At 38.7% G+C, this 16,914-nt stretch overlaps 1 protein-coding gene across 1 annotated transcript in view; it reads left to right on the top strand.

The window, feature by feature from the left end:
* ascc3 (activating signal cointegrator 1 complex subunit 3) overlaps positions 1-16,914 on the top strand; it is a 166,075-nt gene that overhangs the window by 45,756 nt on the left and 103,405 nt on the right. The window contains exons 9-10 of the mRNA XM_053326740.1: positions 9,995-10,198; positions 13,219-13,359. Coding sequence (XP_053182715.1) covers positions 9,995-10,198; positions 13,219-13,359 — 345 coding nt within the window. The remainder of the gene's footprint in view (positions 1-9,994; positions 10,199-13,218; positions 13,360-16,914) is intronic.

The following is a 16,914-nucleotide window of genomic DNA, read 5'->3' as shown; positions in this document are numbered from 1 at the left end:
CAGGTCATTTAGTACTCTGCATGCAGGCTTGGAGCAGGCTGATAAGCTGTTTGCAAAAACTGGCAATTAAAAGTTGATCAGGCTGTCAATTCAAATGGAATGAAATGGAACCAGAAAGTAATTAAAAGGATGGCATGAAAATGACAACAATTATATCTCTTAGCTTCCCATTACCGATGCACAGAGGAATTTAATTAGTTTAGGCGCTCATATAGTGACTCATACAGTAAACACAATAACACAAAATAGCAGTCACCACACAAAAAAAAAAATAGGTGAGTGCTTCCTGTGTACAAACATAGACTGGCAATCTCAGTTTCACTATTAAACCGACAAACAGGATATGCACAAGACTGCTGTTTAGCTATTGCTGTTGAATCATTAGTGCGATCTATGTGGGTCCAATTAGTTTGTTTTAAGTGGCTGGTGGATTGGCGGGATATTCCCAGTCCTCCCAGTTTGCCCATATGGCCGTAGGCCGTTGTATCCGCTGTGTTAATGAGCCTGTCAGCTTCCATCCCACTCAGCAGCATCCCAAGATGGGCTGATGGGCACCTTCCAATGCACACAGTATACTGCTGAGGATGACTGCTTCTACTTGTAGACAGACAGCGTGCACAGCTAACTCACTCACTGTACTCGATTTCTTTCCTTTTCACAGAAGCATTCTCTCCATCTTTCTCTCTCATACAGCCAGAGATTGCTCAATGCCTCATCGAAAATGTTGTGCAGCAAAAGCAGCCAGCTGGGTTTTAGTGATTGGTTCTGCCCTGGACTCAAACAGCTGCTCTCATTAGAAACTTTATTTAACCCTGCTGCTGAAAGGTTGACCACAGATGTGTACGGTCTTATATTAGCCAGCTGGGCTCAGCAGAGCTCACTCTCCATGCTTTAAATGCCGGGGCCTTGCTATAAATGAAGGGATCGTGGATTGGCTGAATGCAGCGAGGGACATCCAGCTGCAATGATGGGGACTGATTTGCAATAAAGCGGCAACTTAGCTGTCACAACTGGTCCACATTTGAGTGGTTTTTGGAAGGTGACTTCAGCTTGTAACAAAACACACATAGCTACTGGAATCCTATACTTGTGTTTTGTATCTAGGGGAAAGGAAATAAATGAGCCCACTGGCTCTGGATGTGTTTGCTTTGAATTTCTACTTGATAAAGTCTTCTCAACTCGGGTCAACTTAATTAACTTGGCATCCTGCCTGTGTGTGTGTGTGTGTGTGTGTGTGTGTGTCAGTTTGACTTTCTGGCTCAAAGTCTATGTTCAGTTTGTATGACTTAATGTGATAATGATGGTGTCCATTCACTCGATCAGCTGTGTAATGTGGTATGTACTTGACTATGAAACAGTATAAACATTACGTGAGGATAGTAACTTGTTTCATATTATTCTTTGTAATGTAGATTGTGATGTAGTCATGTTATTTTGCCCTTATTGTACATACAACATGGCTGTTAAAAACACAAGATGAGGACTTTGACGGCTCTCAGCAAGCTTCACTCTCAGTGCTCTGATAATGATAAACCAATTATCTGCTGTTGCAAATCATTAATCAGATCAGAGTATTTCATTCCATCATTATAATACAGCTCCAAAATAAAAAAAAATCAATATTGATTCCAACTGATTAGATATTTGAAACAAACCAGGATTTTACCCAGCCAGAAACTGACACATACTAATATCTATCTATGAATTACTGTCATGAAAAGGCAAAAAACCAACATGTCAGTCAGTCTCTCCATACTTGAATAATTACTGTGTTCCTATCCTGTCTACAAAAGCTCATTTCCTAAAATAGCTGGTCACTAGTTTTTATTAGCGCCAGATCGATATATCCGTCAGCTGATATTAACGGCCAATATTGACTTATCACAGATATACTGGTATCAGCATATGTTGTTTGATATGCACCAATATTTAAGTTATATAAGCAGGCTTTTGTGTATGATCTTTTTTCTTTAGTCAAGTTTAATATGTGTTTTTTTGTTGTGTTTAATTTTTTCAGTGCACTGTGTTAATAGTTAAACTGTAAAATATCCTGCCTCCATTGCTTAGTGTTTGATAACCACTTTTTTTTTAAAGTTCATTTTACTTGCACATTGTGTATATACATGCTTATCAGCCAATATATCGATATCAGCATTTTTTTACTCCCCAATATCGGTATCAACATCAGCCCCAAAAATCCAGTATTGGTCAGGCCCTAGTTTTTTTCATCAATTACTCAAATAAAAGTGAATAGTGCATTTCTTCTTTTATTTGATATTCATCAGTTTTTAATATTCAATATAAATGCTGATATCCCCTGAATTTAACATAAACTAAAAAATAATGAGCCCTGCGTGACACAGGCAGGCCACCAGGGGGCCACTGACAGCGCCACGGAGTGAGTACAATTTTACCAAGAGGTCCTCTGACCGCTGGCATTCTTGATGAGCAAAGTTTCAGTAAAGTAGATCCTATATGTTAACAGCTGCATAACGTCCCGTTGCAGTACAGTAAGTACTTTCCCACAACACTGACATCACACCCTGGAGACAGGTTTTGGCAGGCACAGCTGGATCTCCAATTGGAAGATGTGTGTGCATACATTAACATAACAATTAAGCCAGAGAGGTTTTAAGGAGAGAATAAAAAAGCACTGAAGATTTCCAAAGATCATTTAACGATGGCAACTTTCTATTTACAACATGTATGCTTTACCTCAAGGTGAATAGTGGGGCAGGCATACATTTGCATGAATTAGCATGTTTAAGGAGTGTAGGGACACCGGCTTTTTCGTTACAAACAGACAAAGTCGATAAATCAAAATGAGGGCCAGCCGCTCAAGTGATTGTTGTGGCTCTCTGGTCACCGCAGAGACACAGGAATGAGTCTGCAGAAGCTTCGTAAAATAGGGTGAAGCTCAGTGGTCCATAATTCAAAAATGAATATTTATAAGTAGGAGCTCGGTGGACTTGGCCTAAGGGGAAATAATTGGGTAGACAGGAGGAGACTGGAAACACCGTCCCTGTTCAGAGAGTGTAGAAGAAGCCCTGCAGTCATTATGAAGAGAATGTGCTTCAGTAATATCCACACAGAACCTTTACTTGTTTAGTGATGGAAGGAGAGGAGTTGGTGGCAGAGGTGGATGTATAAAAGTGTGAGCTTGAGCTATTGGACTGCAAGCATCTGGGCTGATGTTTTGGCCAGCTGTGAATGGTGCACCATGCTCCAAATATAGCAGGTATGAAAGAAAGCTGTCAACAAGTAATCATGTAGTATTAATCACAAATAAACAGGAAATATTAAGACCTCAAACCAATAGCTCGTCTACATAGAAAACATTTAAATAGTGATTTTCACATCTATTTCCTTTCATTTTATACATGTAACCACAATGATTATATATTGAGGTCTGAGGAGTGTCCAAAACTTGGGTGACCAACACTCAATACTGTGCCTGAACGCATCATGTGCAGCCACAAATAAAGGAACCGTAGCTACTGCTTTTACTATGCAGCCTGTGTAGACAAGTTTCTTACCACTTTAAACAACATTCAGCACAAGTCACCATGAATCATTCTGAATCTGTAATCTTTTCACCAGTTTTTATTTGTATTTTTATCATTGATAGCGAGATAACATTTCAGTAACATAAAAAAAAGACACAAATACATCCACAGGTTTTACATTGGAATCAAGAGAAACAAAACAGGGAGTTATATATAGGCAAATGGAAAAAAGGAAACTATTTTTCTATATTTTAGGCATTGGACTGCTGCTTTGGCATGTGAGAGATTTTTAGTTTTAATGTCTTCTGTGAATGCCTGAAACCAGAGAAGATACCTGGCAGTAGAATTGACTATGTCTAATTGGTTCCGAGGTCAGCAAAGGTTCAGCAGTATTCATTGATTAATTCATTTAGTTTATTACTTTGTTACTTTATTACTTTAGTACCCTCTCTTCATCAAATGTCCACTAGTAGTAACAGTGTAGAAATTGGAACTGTCTGTAAGTTCTTCAGCAAACCTTTAGTTTTTCTAGCACCTGTCTTCAATTTGGAGCAGTGCACATAAGACATAACTTTTCTCTCTTCATAATATCAAAGTCACTAAAGCTCTGTGGGCCACCTCTGTCTAAAAGAGTCAGTCTTTGGCTTTATCAGTATGGCATCACCTGCTGCTGACTCCTTGTTTGAATTCTCCTCTTCAGTAGAACTTTTACTCCCACATATCAGTCACATAACATTCACATTAAGCAAATCATTAAAGTAGGGCCAAAATGTTTAGTCATTAAGCCTAAAGGCAAAACTGAAGTGCATCCTATAACCTGAAAAGCTTCTAAATGGGGAGATTCCTGGGTTTAACACAAACAGCAACATGTCATCTGCATATTATACCATTTAATGGTCTCTTGTTGGCAGCATCATACCCTAAATATCACTGTGGGTTCCTAATAGCTTCTGCAACAATAACAGCTAAAGCAAACAGTAATAAATGAATAAATGGACCTTCCTCTCCTCAAGGGGAGTGCTTCAGAGCTGTTCTAGAACTTCCTGACTGCTGTGGACATATATATATATATATATATATATATTAAACACTACATGTGACGTTTCATAATGACTCTCCTTTGTTGGATGAAACTACATGGCAGCCTTCTTACCTGGATCCAGATTTAAACTTGGTACAATTGGAACCTGTCAGGACAAAGGCTTATGTTGTCTTTCAAATCCTTTTATTTTTCTACCAATACTGTTTTGTTTTTGTTTTTTTAAATTCAAAGTAATGGGTTTAAGACAATTGAGCCTGTCTAGAATGAAGAAAAAGATTCTGTTGAAATTTGCTCTCAGAGAATAAATCCTGCATTGTCATGTAGATAATCTCATACTTGTGCATTTATATTGCAGACAATGATTTTGTTTTTTGCCTGAACCTAACATGTAAGAGCTGTTTGGTATTCTGAATGGATAATATCCTACATCAATATCTTTCATGTAGAAATTCTAAATAGATTCAGTTTTATAGCCAATGTTGGAAACACAAGAAAAACACACTTACTGTAATATATGAATATATTTATTAATGTGTTGACTTGCCTTGGCAAATGGGATTGAGAAGTGAAATCAAGTTGTATGTTTACATTTGATCGGCATGGAATCAGCTGTTGAGAGCCAACTCTCAGCTGTAACTTGGACTCAGAAGTTAGCTGGTCTTTTACTTTGTAGATAACAATAAAGTAACCTAGTACACTAACTTTTTTGTAGTTTTTTGTAGTAAAAAATAATCTCTCAGTATAGAGTAGATACTCTATACTGACGTGGAAAGTGATGCCAGCTTCTCTGATCTCTTTTAGTAAAGTCATTACATGCTGCACAGCTGACAACCATAGCTGGTGGTTGTAAACTACACACAGGTAAGATGTGGGCGGTTATCCCATGAGTTATGAGGTAATGATGCATCTAGTGTGCATCAATCAGTCTTTATTTATTTGGTGCCAAATCACAACAAAGGTCAACTCAAGGCACATTTCTAGCAGGTTTCTATCTACAGCTGTGGCATGGTAGTGTCTGAGTTATCTTTACCTAATAAGTCAATCATTTGTTAGCTTCATAATACATGTGCTGCTGCTCTGGTCTCATATTCTTATGACTAACGCTTGTTTCCAAAATGAAACTCAATGGTTTCATCTGGAGTCCTGAAAATCAGTAAAAAGTGCTTTGGTGGTCTAGCCCCAAACAATGTATGGAACAGTTTGTCAGACATAATTAATGAGCTGCTGTACTGGATCCTATTAGATCATATTTTGACTGAACTGGAAAGCTTTGAATGGCTCTAATCAACTTCATGTCCACTTGTGTTTGCCATGTGGAGCTGTTTAGTTGACCATCCACAGCGGTCAAGTGTCAGTGTTCTCTCTGTAGGGAAGAAGTTGTGTCTCTTGTTGCTAAGCAGCAATCTTTCGGCAACATAGAACCCCAAACTATCGCGTGTGTACATGAGCGGCGGCACCAAGCTCTTCATCAGAAGCCCCTCCGGCCCCCCGTACAGCACCTAGCTGAAACCACAGCCGCCCTTCACTCCTTCCAGCTTAAGTGGACTCTAATAAAGTTGCTCTTTGATGCATTAATAACCTCTTCCTCCCTACTGAGCTGCAGGGCCAACTTCCGAACAGCACCCCACACATCCACGCCTGACATGCACTCTTTAATTATTTCTTTCTATGAGTGTTGGAGCGAAACGAAGGGGAAGAGGAAAGTGATGACATACTTCTAATGAATCCTTGAATAAATAATACTGCTGTCTAAGCTTAAGGCATCCTGAGCCAGCCTAAGTGGGAGAGAGGTGGAACGAAGAGAAAGAAGGGAAGAGGGGAAAATGATGAAGGAGGGGGAAAAAACAACATTAAACACAATTTTAATGTTAAAAAAGCTAATATGGTTCTTCAGTTAGCTCTTAGGAACTGAAGTGACTTTAAAATAGTTTCCCACACTGCCTGAAAACATATACAGTAGATTCAAGTCTCCTTTTTAAGACTTTTACACGTGGCCCACTGATTAGTTTCAGAGGTAAAATGTCATAAATTCACATAATTTATGAGGTAAAATGAGGCAGATTGATATCAAAAATCCATGTTTGAATGAAATTAGAATATTTCCACTTTAACCACCGACAGTTTTGCGGCTTGCTGCTTTGTATTTAATTACTTTGAGGGGCGCTGGCTGATCGTGCAGCATAATCAGCAGCTTGTTTGCATTTCCTGCCAGTTTTTCTATTCAGTTCCCGAAAGCGTGTTCAGAGCCAGCGGACAAAGACAGTTATTTATTTACATTTTCACCAAATCAGTTTAATTTGAGTTATTATTACTATTATAATTGTGGGTGTTTGTGATGATGTAAAATCCATGATATGAACACAGTATAATCAGGTGTTTATGTGATGTTTGGATGTTCTTTTGGACTGTAGACAGTCTACTGTTGAAGGAAATGATTCACCTGTACAGCAGCTGGGTGTTTTCACTGTCTCGTGTGTGTGTGTGTGTGTGTGTGTGTGTGTGTGTGTGTGTGTGTGTGTGTGTGTGTGTGTGTGTGTGTGTGTGTGTGTGTGTGTGTGTGTGTGTGTGTGTGTGTGTGTGTGTGTGTGTGTGTGTGTGTGTGTGTGTGTGTGTGGGTGGCACCAACTGTCCTTCACACTGGCCATTTCTCTACTTATCAGAGGCTGTGTGAGATTGAGGGCCATCACCCACACTCTGTTGCCATAGCGAAGGCAGACCGAGGGCAGCTTGACTGACAGCTAATCCCACCACACACACTTTTCCCTCCTTCGTGCTTCTCGACGCTCCATTCCCCCCTCCCCCCCTCCTACAGTCACCTCGTACACAGAGGCTCTGTCGCTGACACACACTGTAACTGATCACCTGTCTATATTTCATGTCAGTGCTCCTGGTTGAAGAGTCAGCATTGTGGTTTGGTCACAAAAAAAAGGACACCAATGGGGGCAACAGCACCCAAAACTTAACATCCAGTACAGATAAGTCATGTCACAACAATGATACTGGTCTGGAGACACATTATCTGTGTTTGTTGTAGCACCCAGCACCCAGCAGCACCTTCTACCACAATATTACTCCCACACTTATTAGCTAGAAAATTACAAAAGCTTAATTATTAAAATGACATCATGATGTGATCAGAGCTTTGAAAATGTCATATTTTGAGGACTGAATGTATAGGTAGACACATAGACTGTATAATTGTACCTGTATTCAGTATAAATATATATATATATTCTAGCTTTAATTTAAAACACAAGAGTTATTAGATGAGGACTGTTGTACAAACTTTGATATAACTAAGTCAAGTAATAGCTTTATTTTTGACTGACAGTTTGTTGGTGATGATTTTTTTTCCCAAATTAAAATTAAGCAGTAAATATGGAAATATGTGTATTTATGCTAGAGGGGGAATGCCTTTACTTAAATTTACAGTGACTATATTAATAGAAGTCTTCCTAAAAAAAAAAAGATAACTTATGAGATGGCTGAGAGCTTTAGTTACTGAAGCAGTTTGACTATTTAACTATGTGAAGGTATCAGTGAAGAAGCAAAGTAAACACAGTACAGTTTTTTCATTAACCCACCACCTTCCACCTTCTACCTCTAGTTTTTGACAAAGCAGCCTCTAAAAACTGTGATTTGAATGCAAACATAAGAATAAAAACAATGATTATGAGATTACAAAGTACATTTTAAGCTACAAGCAGTGATGATTGGGTGTACAGTTGTAGAGAGCTACAGTCAAAGTAATTGTAATACATTGACCAGAGAGTGGCTGTCATATACATGTTCCTGTTGGATATTACACACAGGAGATAAATAGCACTTCTTTCGTGCAGTATGTGGCACATTAAATGTACAATACATTACATTACATCAAATGTCATGTAAATCAATGGAAGTTTGCAACATACTAGGTCCTATACAAGTGGGCCATTAATGCAGTAATATATTTAGTGAAGGTTGCCTGATATGCATTGTCATGAATATCAGATGTTGCATAAAAGAGCTATGTGGCGCTAGAGAAGACTCACTAAACTTCATATGTATTTCATGTAAATTGAATGATGGTTTTTTTTTCCTGTTGTCAGTAGGGGGCGCTATGACTATGACTCAATATTGGCATGTAGGTATGTTCAGGTCTGGACTCTTATCAATTATGAGACATTTGGGGCAGATTGGAAAATGTAATAAAAAAAGTACAGTTTTTATTTGTATAGCACCTGTTATGTGCTTTACAACAGAATAAATAACATGCACCAAGTGATTTACATGAAAAAGACATAAAAAGAACATAAAAGCATGTCAAATAAAACAGTAACTTAGCATAAGATGGAAAATAAAACCCACTTGACAACATAATAAAAATAAGGTAAAATGATAAATAGATGATGATAAATAGAATGTGTACTTTAGTGTTGGTAAATTGAGACTCAGTAAGCGAAATCTGTATTTGGTCCTGTGTCGTGTAGATCTGTGAGGCCATAAGCAAACAGAACCTCCTTTTTTCCCAACACACACAGACTCACCACCAGTCTTAATTAAGTGATATAAGCCTGTTTCAGCTTCCCACAGGTTTCACCTCACTGTGGGTCTTATCTGTGTCTGCTGCAACCTGAAGCTGTCCCAGGAAACAAGTTGTGCTGTTGGGGTTAAAAAACTACCAACCACTGATCTGTGCACTGTGTAAGATAAGATGAAAAATGAAATCAGCTTTATATTAATAATTCAAAAATAAGAATACATACACACATTTACATACAAATACATCTACTAAATATATTAATTACAACGCCACAGCAATAGTATTCCTTGAAAACTTAAAAGCTTTGCAATATAACTCCACAAAGGTCTTTAGATGACACCTACCAAATTTGAAGTTAGTCTGGTTGATTATCTTGGAATTTGTTAAGGTACAACTGTAAAAACCAAAATCTAAAATTAAGAAAAAAATGGCTGTCAATTCAATCAATTCAAAATGTCAATTCAAACTTGCTGTTGGACCTGGGGTACGGCTCCAAGAGGCTTTTTTTGGAAGTCTAGAGATGTAGCTTCTGCCTATCTCTTTTTTTGTTCTTTCTCCTTCCTTCAATGTAGAGGTGGGAGCTGTCACTTTGCAAATTGTTACTAGGTGCTATTGAGGCCTTCCCAACAACTAGTGCTTGGGCCCTAAAAAGACCCAACCCATCCTCCCTTATTCAGATTTTGAATACCATAAGGATCCTTTGTTTTGTAATTTGTCTCTCTAGTCTAAAGGATAAGCAGTATAGCTGGATTGGATAGTGTAGAGGTTTCTCTTTCATTTAACAATGACTGTTAATGTATGTATTCATTAAAGGATAACCATATCACAATGTGTCCTTTTTTTGCCTTTGATTTTAATTAGATATAGATTTTTGTTAACCTCTCTCTCTCCTCTTCTCTTTGTGTGTGTGCTCGCTCTCAGATCGGTCAGCTGGTGTTCAAGGGGATGAAGCGTCTGAACAGGATCCAGTCCATGGTGTTTGAGACGGCCTACAACACCAATGAAAACCTTCTGATCTGCGCCCCAACTGGCGCTGGAAAGACCAACATCGCCATGCTGACTGTCCTTCACGAGATCCGCCAGCACCTGCAGCCTGGGGGGGTCATCAAGAAGGATGAATTCAAGGTCTGACACACACACACACACACACACACACACACACACACACACACACACACACACACACACACACACACACACACACACACACACACACACACACACAAACATATAAACCAGAGATGTAAAACATGGGGGTTGCTTCTCCCTGCTTCAGTAGATGTGATGCATCATGATCACATGTGTATTACACTGGTTGTTAATAGGGAGACGTTCACCTGGACTGACTGTAATGAGTCATCATAATTGGAGTATGTGTGACAGCATCTGTGCGGGGCCGTCGAGCAGAATCACAGTCAGAATTTCAAACAATTTGTGTGTAACATCTACGATGTCTGTGATACCCACTTAATGTTCCCAGTGTCGCTCCACCGCAGAGTCTCTCAACATGCCTCATGGAGATTAAGCATGCTCCTCGCTGAGACTCACACACCCCATGTAGAGATTCAGCTCTGATCCTCAGAGCAGAGGATGCTGAGATTTCAGGCAGCATGTAAATGGGAGTTATCTGATAGTATTGAGTCAAGGACAGCTGGATTCGCTTGATGATGTTCCCTCCAAGAGTCTTTGTTAGTTTTACTGATTTGTGCAGTGAGTTTTTGTTATTTAACCTCAGTGATGACCAGACTTTATTTATTTATTTCTTGTTTTCTTTTTCTAAGCTTTAAATGATTTTTAAGTTTCTAATATCTGCTAAAAATCAAAAAAACGGAAAGAAAAAATGATGCACAGAACAGTTTTAATTGCTCTGTCACAGTTATTATGACAACTGTGAACAAACTATCAAAAATGCCCCCTTAAAATAATGGAACTGCTAAATATAATAAACACTAAATACTTAAACACTGAAAGTTTCCCAATATAAAGATAAATTCAACTACAGACCTATATGTGAATTTGTTCATGTCATCAGTGTCAAACTGCTCTAACATACCGTACTACAAAGTGTTCTTATCTATAGTTAGTGATGTCTGCACAAATCCAGCCCTCCTCCTGCACCCCCCTAGACAGTACACTACAACCCTAAGCAGACAGTACACTACAACCCTAAGCAGACAGTACACTACAAACCTAAGCAGACAGTACACTACAACCCTAAGGAAACAGTACACTACAACCCTAAGCAGACAGTACACTACAACCCTAAGTAAACAGTACACTACAACCCTAAGGAAACAGTACACTACAACCCTAAGCAAACAGTACACTACAAACCTTAAGCAAACAGTACACTACAACCCTAAGCAAACAGTACACTACAACCCTAAGCAAACAGTACACTACAACCCTAAGCAAACAGTACACTACAACCCTAAGCAGACAGTACACTACAACCCTAAGCAAAGAGTACACAACAACCCTAAGCAAACAGTACACTACAACCCTAAGCAAACAGTACACTACAACCCTAAGCAGACAGTACAGTACAACCCTAAGCAGACAGTGCACTACAACCCTAAGCAGACAGTACACTACAACCCTAAGCAGACAGTACACTACAACCCTAAGCAAACAGTACACTACAACCCTAAGCAGACAGTACACTACAACCCTAAGCAGACAATACACTACAACCCTAAGTAAACAGTACACTACAACCCTAAGCAAAGAGTACACAACAACCCTAAGCAAACAGTACACTACAACCCTAAGCAGACAGTACACTACAACCCTAAGCAAAGAGTACACAACAACCCTAAGCAAACAGTACACTACAACCCTAAGCAGACAGTACACTACAACCCTAAGCAGACAATACACTACAACCCTAAGCAAACAGTAAATGATAAACATGAGTGTCCCATCTTCCTTATTAGATTTGAGTTATATCCCATTTCCCAGCACTATATACAGTAGTCTGATAATCACATGTTACTTTCCATTCTGCAATTCATTCAGTCCCATCACTTCCTCTCCATTGGTATCCCACTGCACATACTGGATTTTTTTCTATTCATAATCACAGCATTTGATTTATTGATTGTTGTCCAAGTGTAAAGTGAATTTCAACACATATAACATGAAAATGGTACAGCAAACATAAAACCGCTTCTAAAATAAATTGCCTACCCTAGCTTTAAGAAGTACATTGCATTTGTTCTTAGTGAGGATAAATCTTGTTTAAACCTTCGTAGCACAACGCAGCCACACTCACTCTCCTCTGTAGATATTGTATAAAACCTCTCAGTACACTATAGAAATATTATAGCAAACCATATTTTACTTCCTACAGAGCTGTTGATCTGTCAACATGGTTAAATGGCTTTAGTTTTAATGTAGGAAGCTGGAGAGAAAAAAGAAAAATACAACACACACGTTTCAGCCTCGCTTTTATTACACATTCTGACTGTGATTTACTTCAAGCTTCACCTCATTATTTTCTGCACATTTAGATTTCAATGTCTGAGGGGTTTTTTCTTCCATATTGACAACTCCCTGACTTCTGAAAAACAGAAGACAAAAGTGGTCAAAACTAAATAAAGCAACAATGGGAAAATATAGTTTTTAGTATGCGCAAAAAGTCAGCAGTTGTCAGCTTTGTGATTATAAATATTGGTACATGTCTTTAAACCCATAGTGTCAAATCCTAATACACACTCAGATAAATAATTCAGACATCCAGAAGGCTTTGTTCTTTTTCATGAAGGCTCACATACACACACACTGGCTCACACACACACACACACATGCACACACGCAGCGTTGCGTTGCACAGTGCCAGCCAGTGACGAAAGCCACTTTTCATACATCACCATTAAACTTTAGCCGTGCAAGTGGCTGGCATCATATTTCTCAATAAATTGTGATTTGTGCTGGTTGCCAGGGAACAAATGATCCTGCCTCTGTTTGCTCATTTATCACCAGAGTGTCCTTCCAGTCCCTCTCTCCTGTATCCACCCCCCCCCAACCCTCCCTCCTCCCATCCCCACCCCCCATCCACTACCCCCCGCACCCCCTCTCTGTTGTCTACCCTATTTATTTCCATGTCTCCCTCTCTCTCTCTCTCTCTCTCTCTCTTTCTGTAGGTAGTATATGTGGCTCCTATGAAAGCTTTGGCAGCTGAGATGACTAATTACTTCAGTAAGCGTTTGGAGCCACTGGGCATCAGTGTTAAAGAACTCACCGGGGACATGCAACTAACCAAAGGAGAGATCCTACGAACACAGGTACACACACACACACACACCTACTCACACATATTATGTTTCAAAATAAGAGTTCAGACTACGTGTGCAAAAAAAAAAAAAAAAAAGGACATCAGCACAGCCTCCTCCAGGTTCCCTCTTCAGCACATGCTCATTCTCTAGCACCCCCAAGTGGATTAGATTGTGACTTTGTGTTAGTAGAGGCCACTGCATCAGTTATTCTGCAAAACATCCGGCAGTCACAAGTTTAATTGAACTAGATGCATCATTTTATCAGCTAGTGTAGCTGTGAATGAATAGTTCCTTTCAAATGGAAAACAGATGATAAAAGGCTCAACCATAAGCACTTAGATTTCTGCTGTTTCTGCTCTAGTTTCATGACTGAAAGCACTTCTTTTTTTTTTAAAACACCATTATGGTCTGGCCTATGTCACTCTGTACATCTCCGCAGTCCTTTTATTGCTTTAATGGCTTTCCCCCCCCTTATTCTAAGCCCTGTTTGGATGGGACTAATGTATCGCCTGAGCTTCTCCTGCCATGTATGATGCGGAGGTTGTCATTGAAAGATAAAAACATTTTTTAAAAAGTGATGGGCTGCTGTTGTTTGGGACAACCGACTGCTCACACTTCACATTGAAAAGATAGTAAAGCTGTATCAGATGGAGTAAGTTCACTTGATCTTACCAGGAACTGCATAACTACACCACACACACACACACACACACACACACACACACACACACACACACACACACACACACACACACACACACACACACACCATACAATTTACATTTCCAACAGCACTGTGGTGTGGAACTGTGCTGAGGGATTACAGTACAAAGGCAATATTCTGTATTCTTCTTACTGTCAATGAATTCCATTAAAAAAGACCCAAAATATCAGTATGAGTATTTATATCTCATCTCTCTGTAGATCTCTCCCAAAGAGAGCTCAATTTTTATCCAAATATGATTGCCTCATTTCCTCCTGTATGAGTAAAAGTTGTGAAAAACTACTGTATAGTGAGCAGCTGTTTTAAAAAATCACTTTAAATTGAAACAATATATTTATGTCCAATAGATTTATGTCCTCAGTAAGAACCAATGATCTCAAGGCTGGGTTAGGGTTGGGGTTAGGGTTATTACCTAGATGTTATTATAATGGATTACATGTTCTGATTGTTTAAAGAGCAGATGAGGAGACATACTACTTACTCCACTACCTTGTTAATAAAGCATTGTATTCCAAGTCAATTCAATATACAGTGACTGTGTGGCTGTTGCAGTATTTCTCTCCAGAATATGTTTTCTTACATCAAGAAGTGTTTCTCTGCCTCAGCTCAGTGCTTTTATTAAGATCTCACAAACACACACACACACACACACTGTTCCTCAGGTTAGGCTTTTTCTAGCTGACCACAGCAGTTCCTTATCTGGCAGTTTGTTCTGTGACAGGACCTACAGAGAGGCCCTGCTTAGCACCACTACACAGTACACATGCTAATGATAATCATGGAATAGTCTTCTTCTTCAGCAGATTCAACTGTGTCACATAGCCATAGTCACACAGGGTCAAAGGTCAGCTGTCAGATATTTTCTTAGTGACTGTATCAGTGTTTTTGTGTATGCACTGTTAGATTATGATATGCAATACAGTGACTATAAATACAATACACGGTTTTACTTAAAAACTCTCTATTTCTATTCCTCCCCATGTTTTTGCATATTCCATCTTATTGTTACACTAGTTTTTCTAATAAATAATATGTGTGAGGCCCTGCTAATGTGGGGCCACATACATATATGGATATTAAGGAGTTTAATGAATTGTATATTCACAATTGGATCAATAATTCACTTGTTTTTGGGAAACCTTGAAATAAATGTATTCCTCTTCTGATTATCTTAATGTAGTTGGAGTTGTCCAAGTTTCAGTGCTGTGTTTGCTCTACGTTGAACTATCTGTGAAGAGAAATATAAAAACCCAGTTAAGACACACTCACCACTGAATCATAAATCATAAACACCATCATACAATGTTAAATTGATTCATGAAGTTGAAAGACAGAGTTGCTGTCAAAGATATTGGTGAAGACTGACAGGTGAAGCTTCAGAGTTGTTTTTCACTGGTGTGTCTCCACAGATACACTGATATACAGATACATAGTATATCATGCAGAATTATACATGTGATATGATGGCACAAAAGCCATCAGAGCCCTGTTATTACACTCATCAGTCCGGATGGTATTTATTCTAAGCAGGTGACACTAACACTGACACCAATATTAAAGAGTTCAAATAATCCAAAAAATGACCTAAACAGTATGAACAGAGCAGCACATTTTACTCAGTGTTCTCTGTTAGATAACTATGTGCTAATGGACACATTGTTTCTAAATGACCTGAAAGACATATATATAAGACATGTACATATTATTACAGTCTAACTCTCTCTTAAGAGCTTTTATTTCTTTTGTTCTCTGCATGTACACTCTTTCATTTAGAACAGTGTATTGGTGGAGATGAATTCATATCAATCAGATTTGCTAGAAAACACTTCTCTGTTCCTCATTTACATCCCAGACAGTGCACAGACAGTCTGACTGACACTGGATATTAGACAGTTGGTAGAATCACAGAACAGTATATCGTCTGGTTCTCACTTTGAATGGAACAGAAACATACTTCTCTTTTGCTCCAGACTGTGACAAACATAAATTGTGAGCAGTCCATTTTACACGTTCAAAATAAACTAGTTAAGTGTTTTCTGGCAGACAAATCATGTGATGAATCACCATTTCTAAATGACCTCATCATATCAGCAGTACCTCTTACAAGCTTGTTCATTCTTCCAAACAGTGTTCCAACTTCTCTAATCTCTCTTAGACACACGTACGTTTTCTTATATGACATCCTCCAATGAAATGACATGTCATGTATTCACTGCACTGGCCCCTCTGTGATTTATAACATAACACAGTAGATTAGGACAGTGGCTAGACACCTTAATGAAGAATTACAATATTTATTTATCACTCTGATTTCCATGTTCAATGCAGAAGCGTTGTCTACACTTAGTAGATGTTGCCATGGTTACAGTATAGTAAAGAGAAAATCAAATATTCAGTTTGGATTAAACAGCTGTACCTGTGGGGGGAAGCTGGCAGAGAGCTGTGCACAGGACTGAGGACTGAGGAGAGAACTTAAAGCTTTACAATATGACAGGTGTCAATGACTAAATACACCAAAGTCACATTCTGTTATTGACAAGACACATATTTCATTTTAATATTCTCTTCCCTAACACTGGTGCAGATTTGAAGACTGTGGTACTGTTATCACAGTGTTTATATATTTGAGCTCTTGATGATTTCTTGAAATGCATTTTTCAGGTTAGATAACAGAGCTGTTTTTAGAGTAAGTAATAGCATAAGCATAATTTTAGACTTTACTTCATGAGAAAAAGTAGACAAAGTGCTGCTTTGATTGAAATATAAACAGACAGAGAAGTGGTTTGTGAAAGCCAGTATGAGTTGATTTAAGTTGAAGCTGTCATTAGATACATTGTGTC

This window comes from Scomber japonicus, chromosome 10 (assembly GCF_027409825.1).
Source record: "Scomber japonicus isolate fScoJap1 chromosome 10, fScoJap1.pri, whole genome shotgun sequence".
NCBI classification, from domain to species: domain Eukaryota; kingdom Metazoa; phylum Chordata; class Actinopteri; order Scombriformes; family Scombridae; genus Scomber; species Scomber japonicus.
Note: the sequence above shows the minus strand (reverse complement) of the source record. Positions and strands in the feature narration are given on the sequence as shown.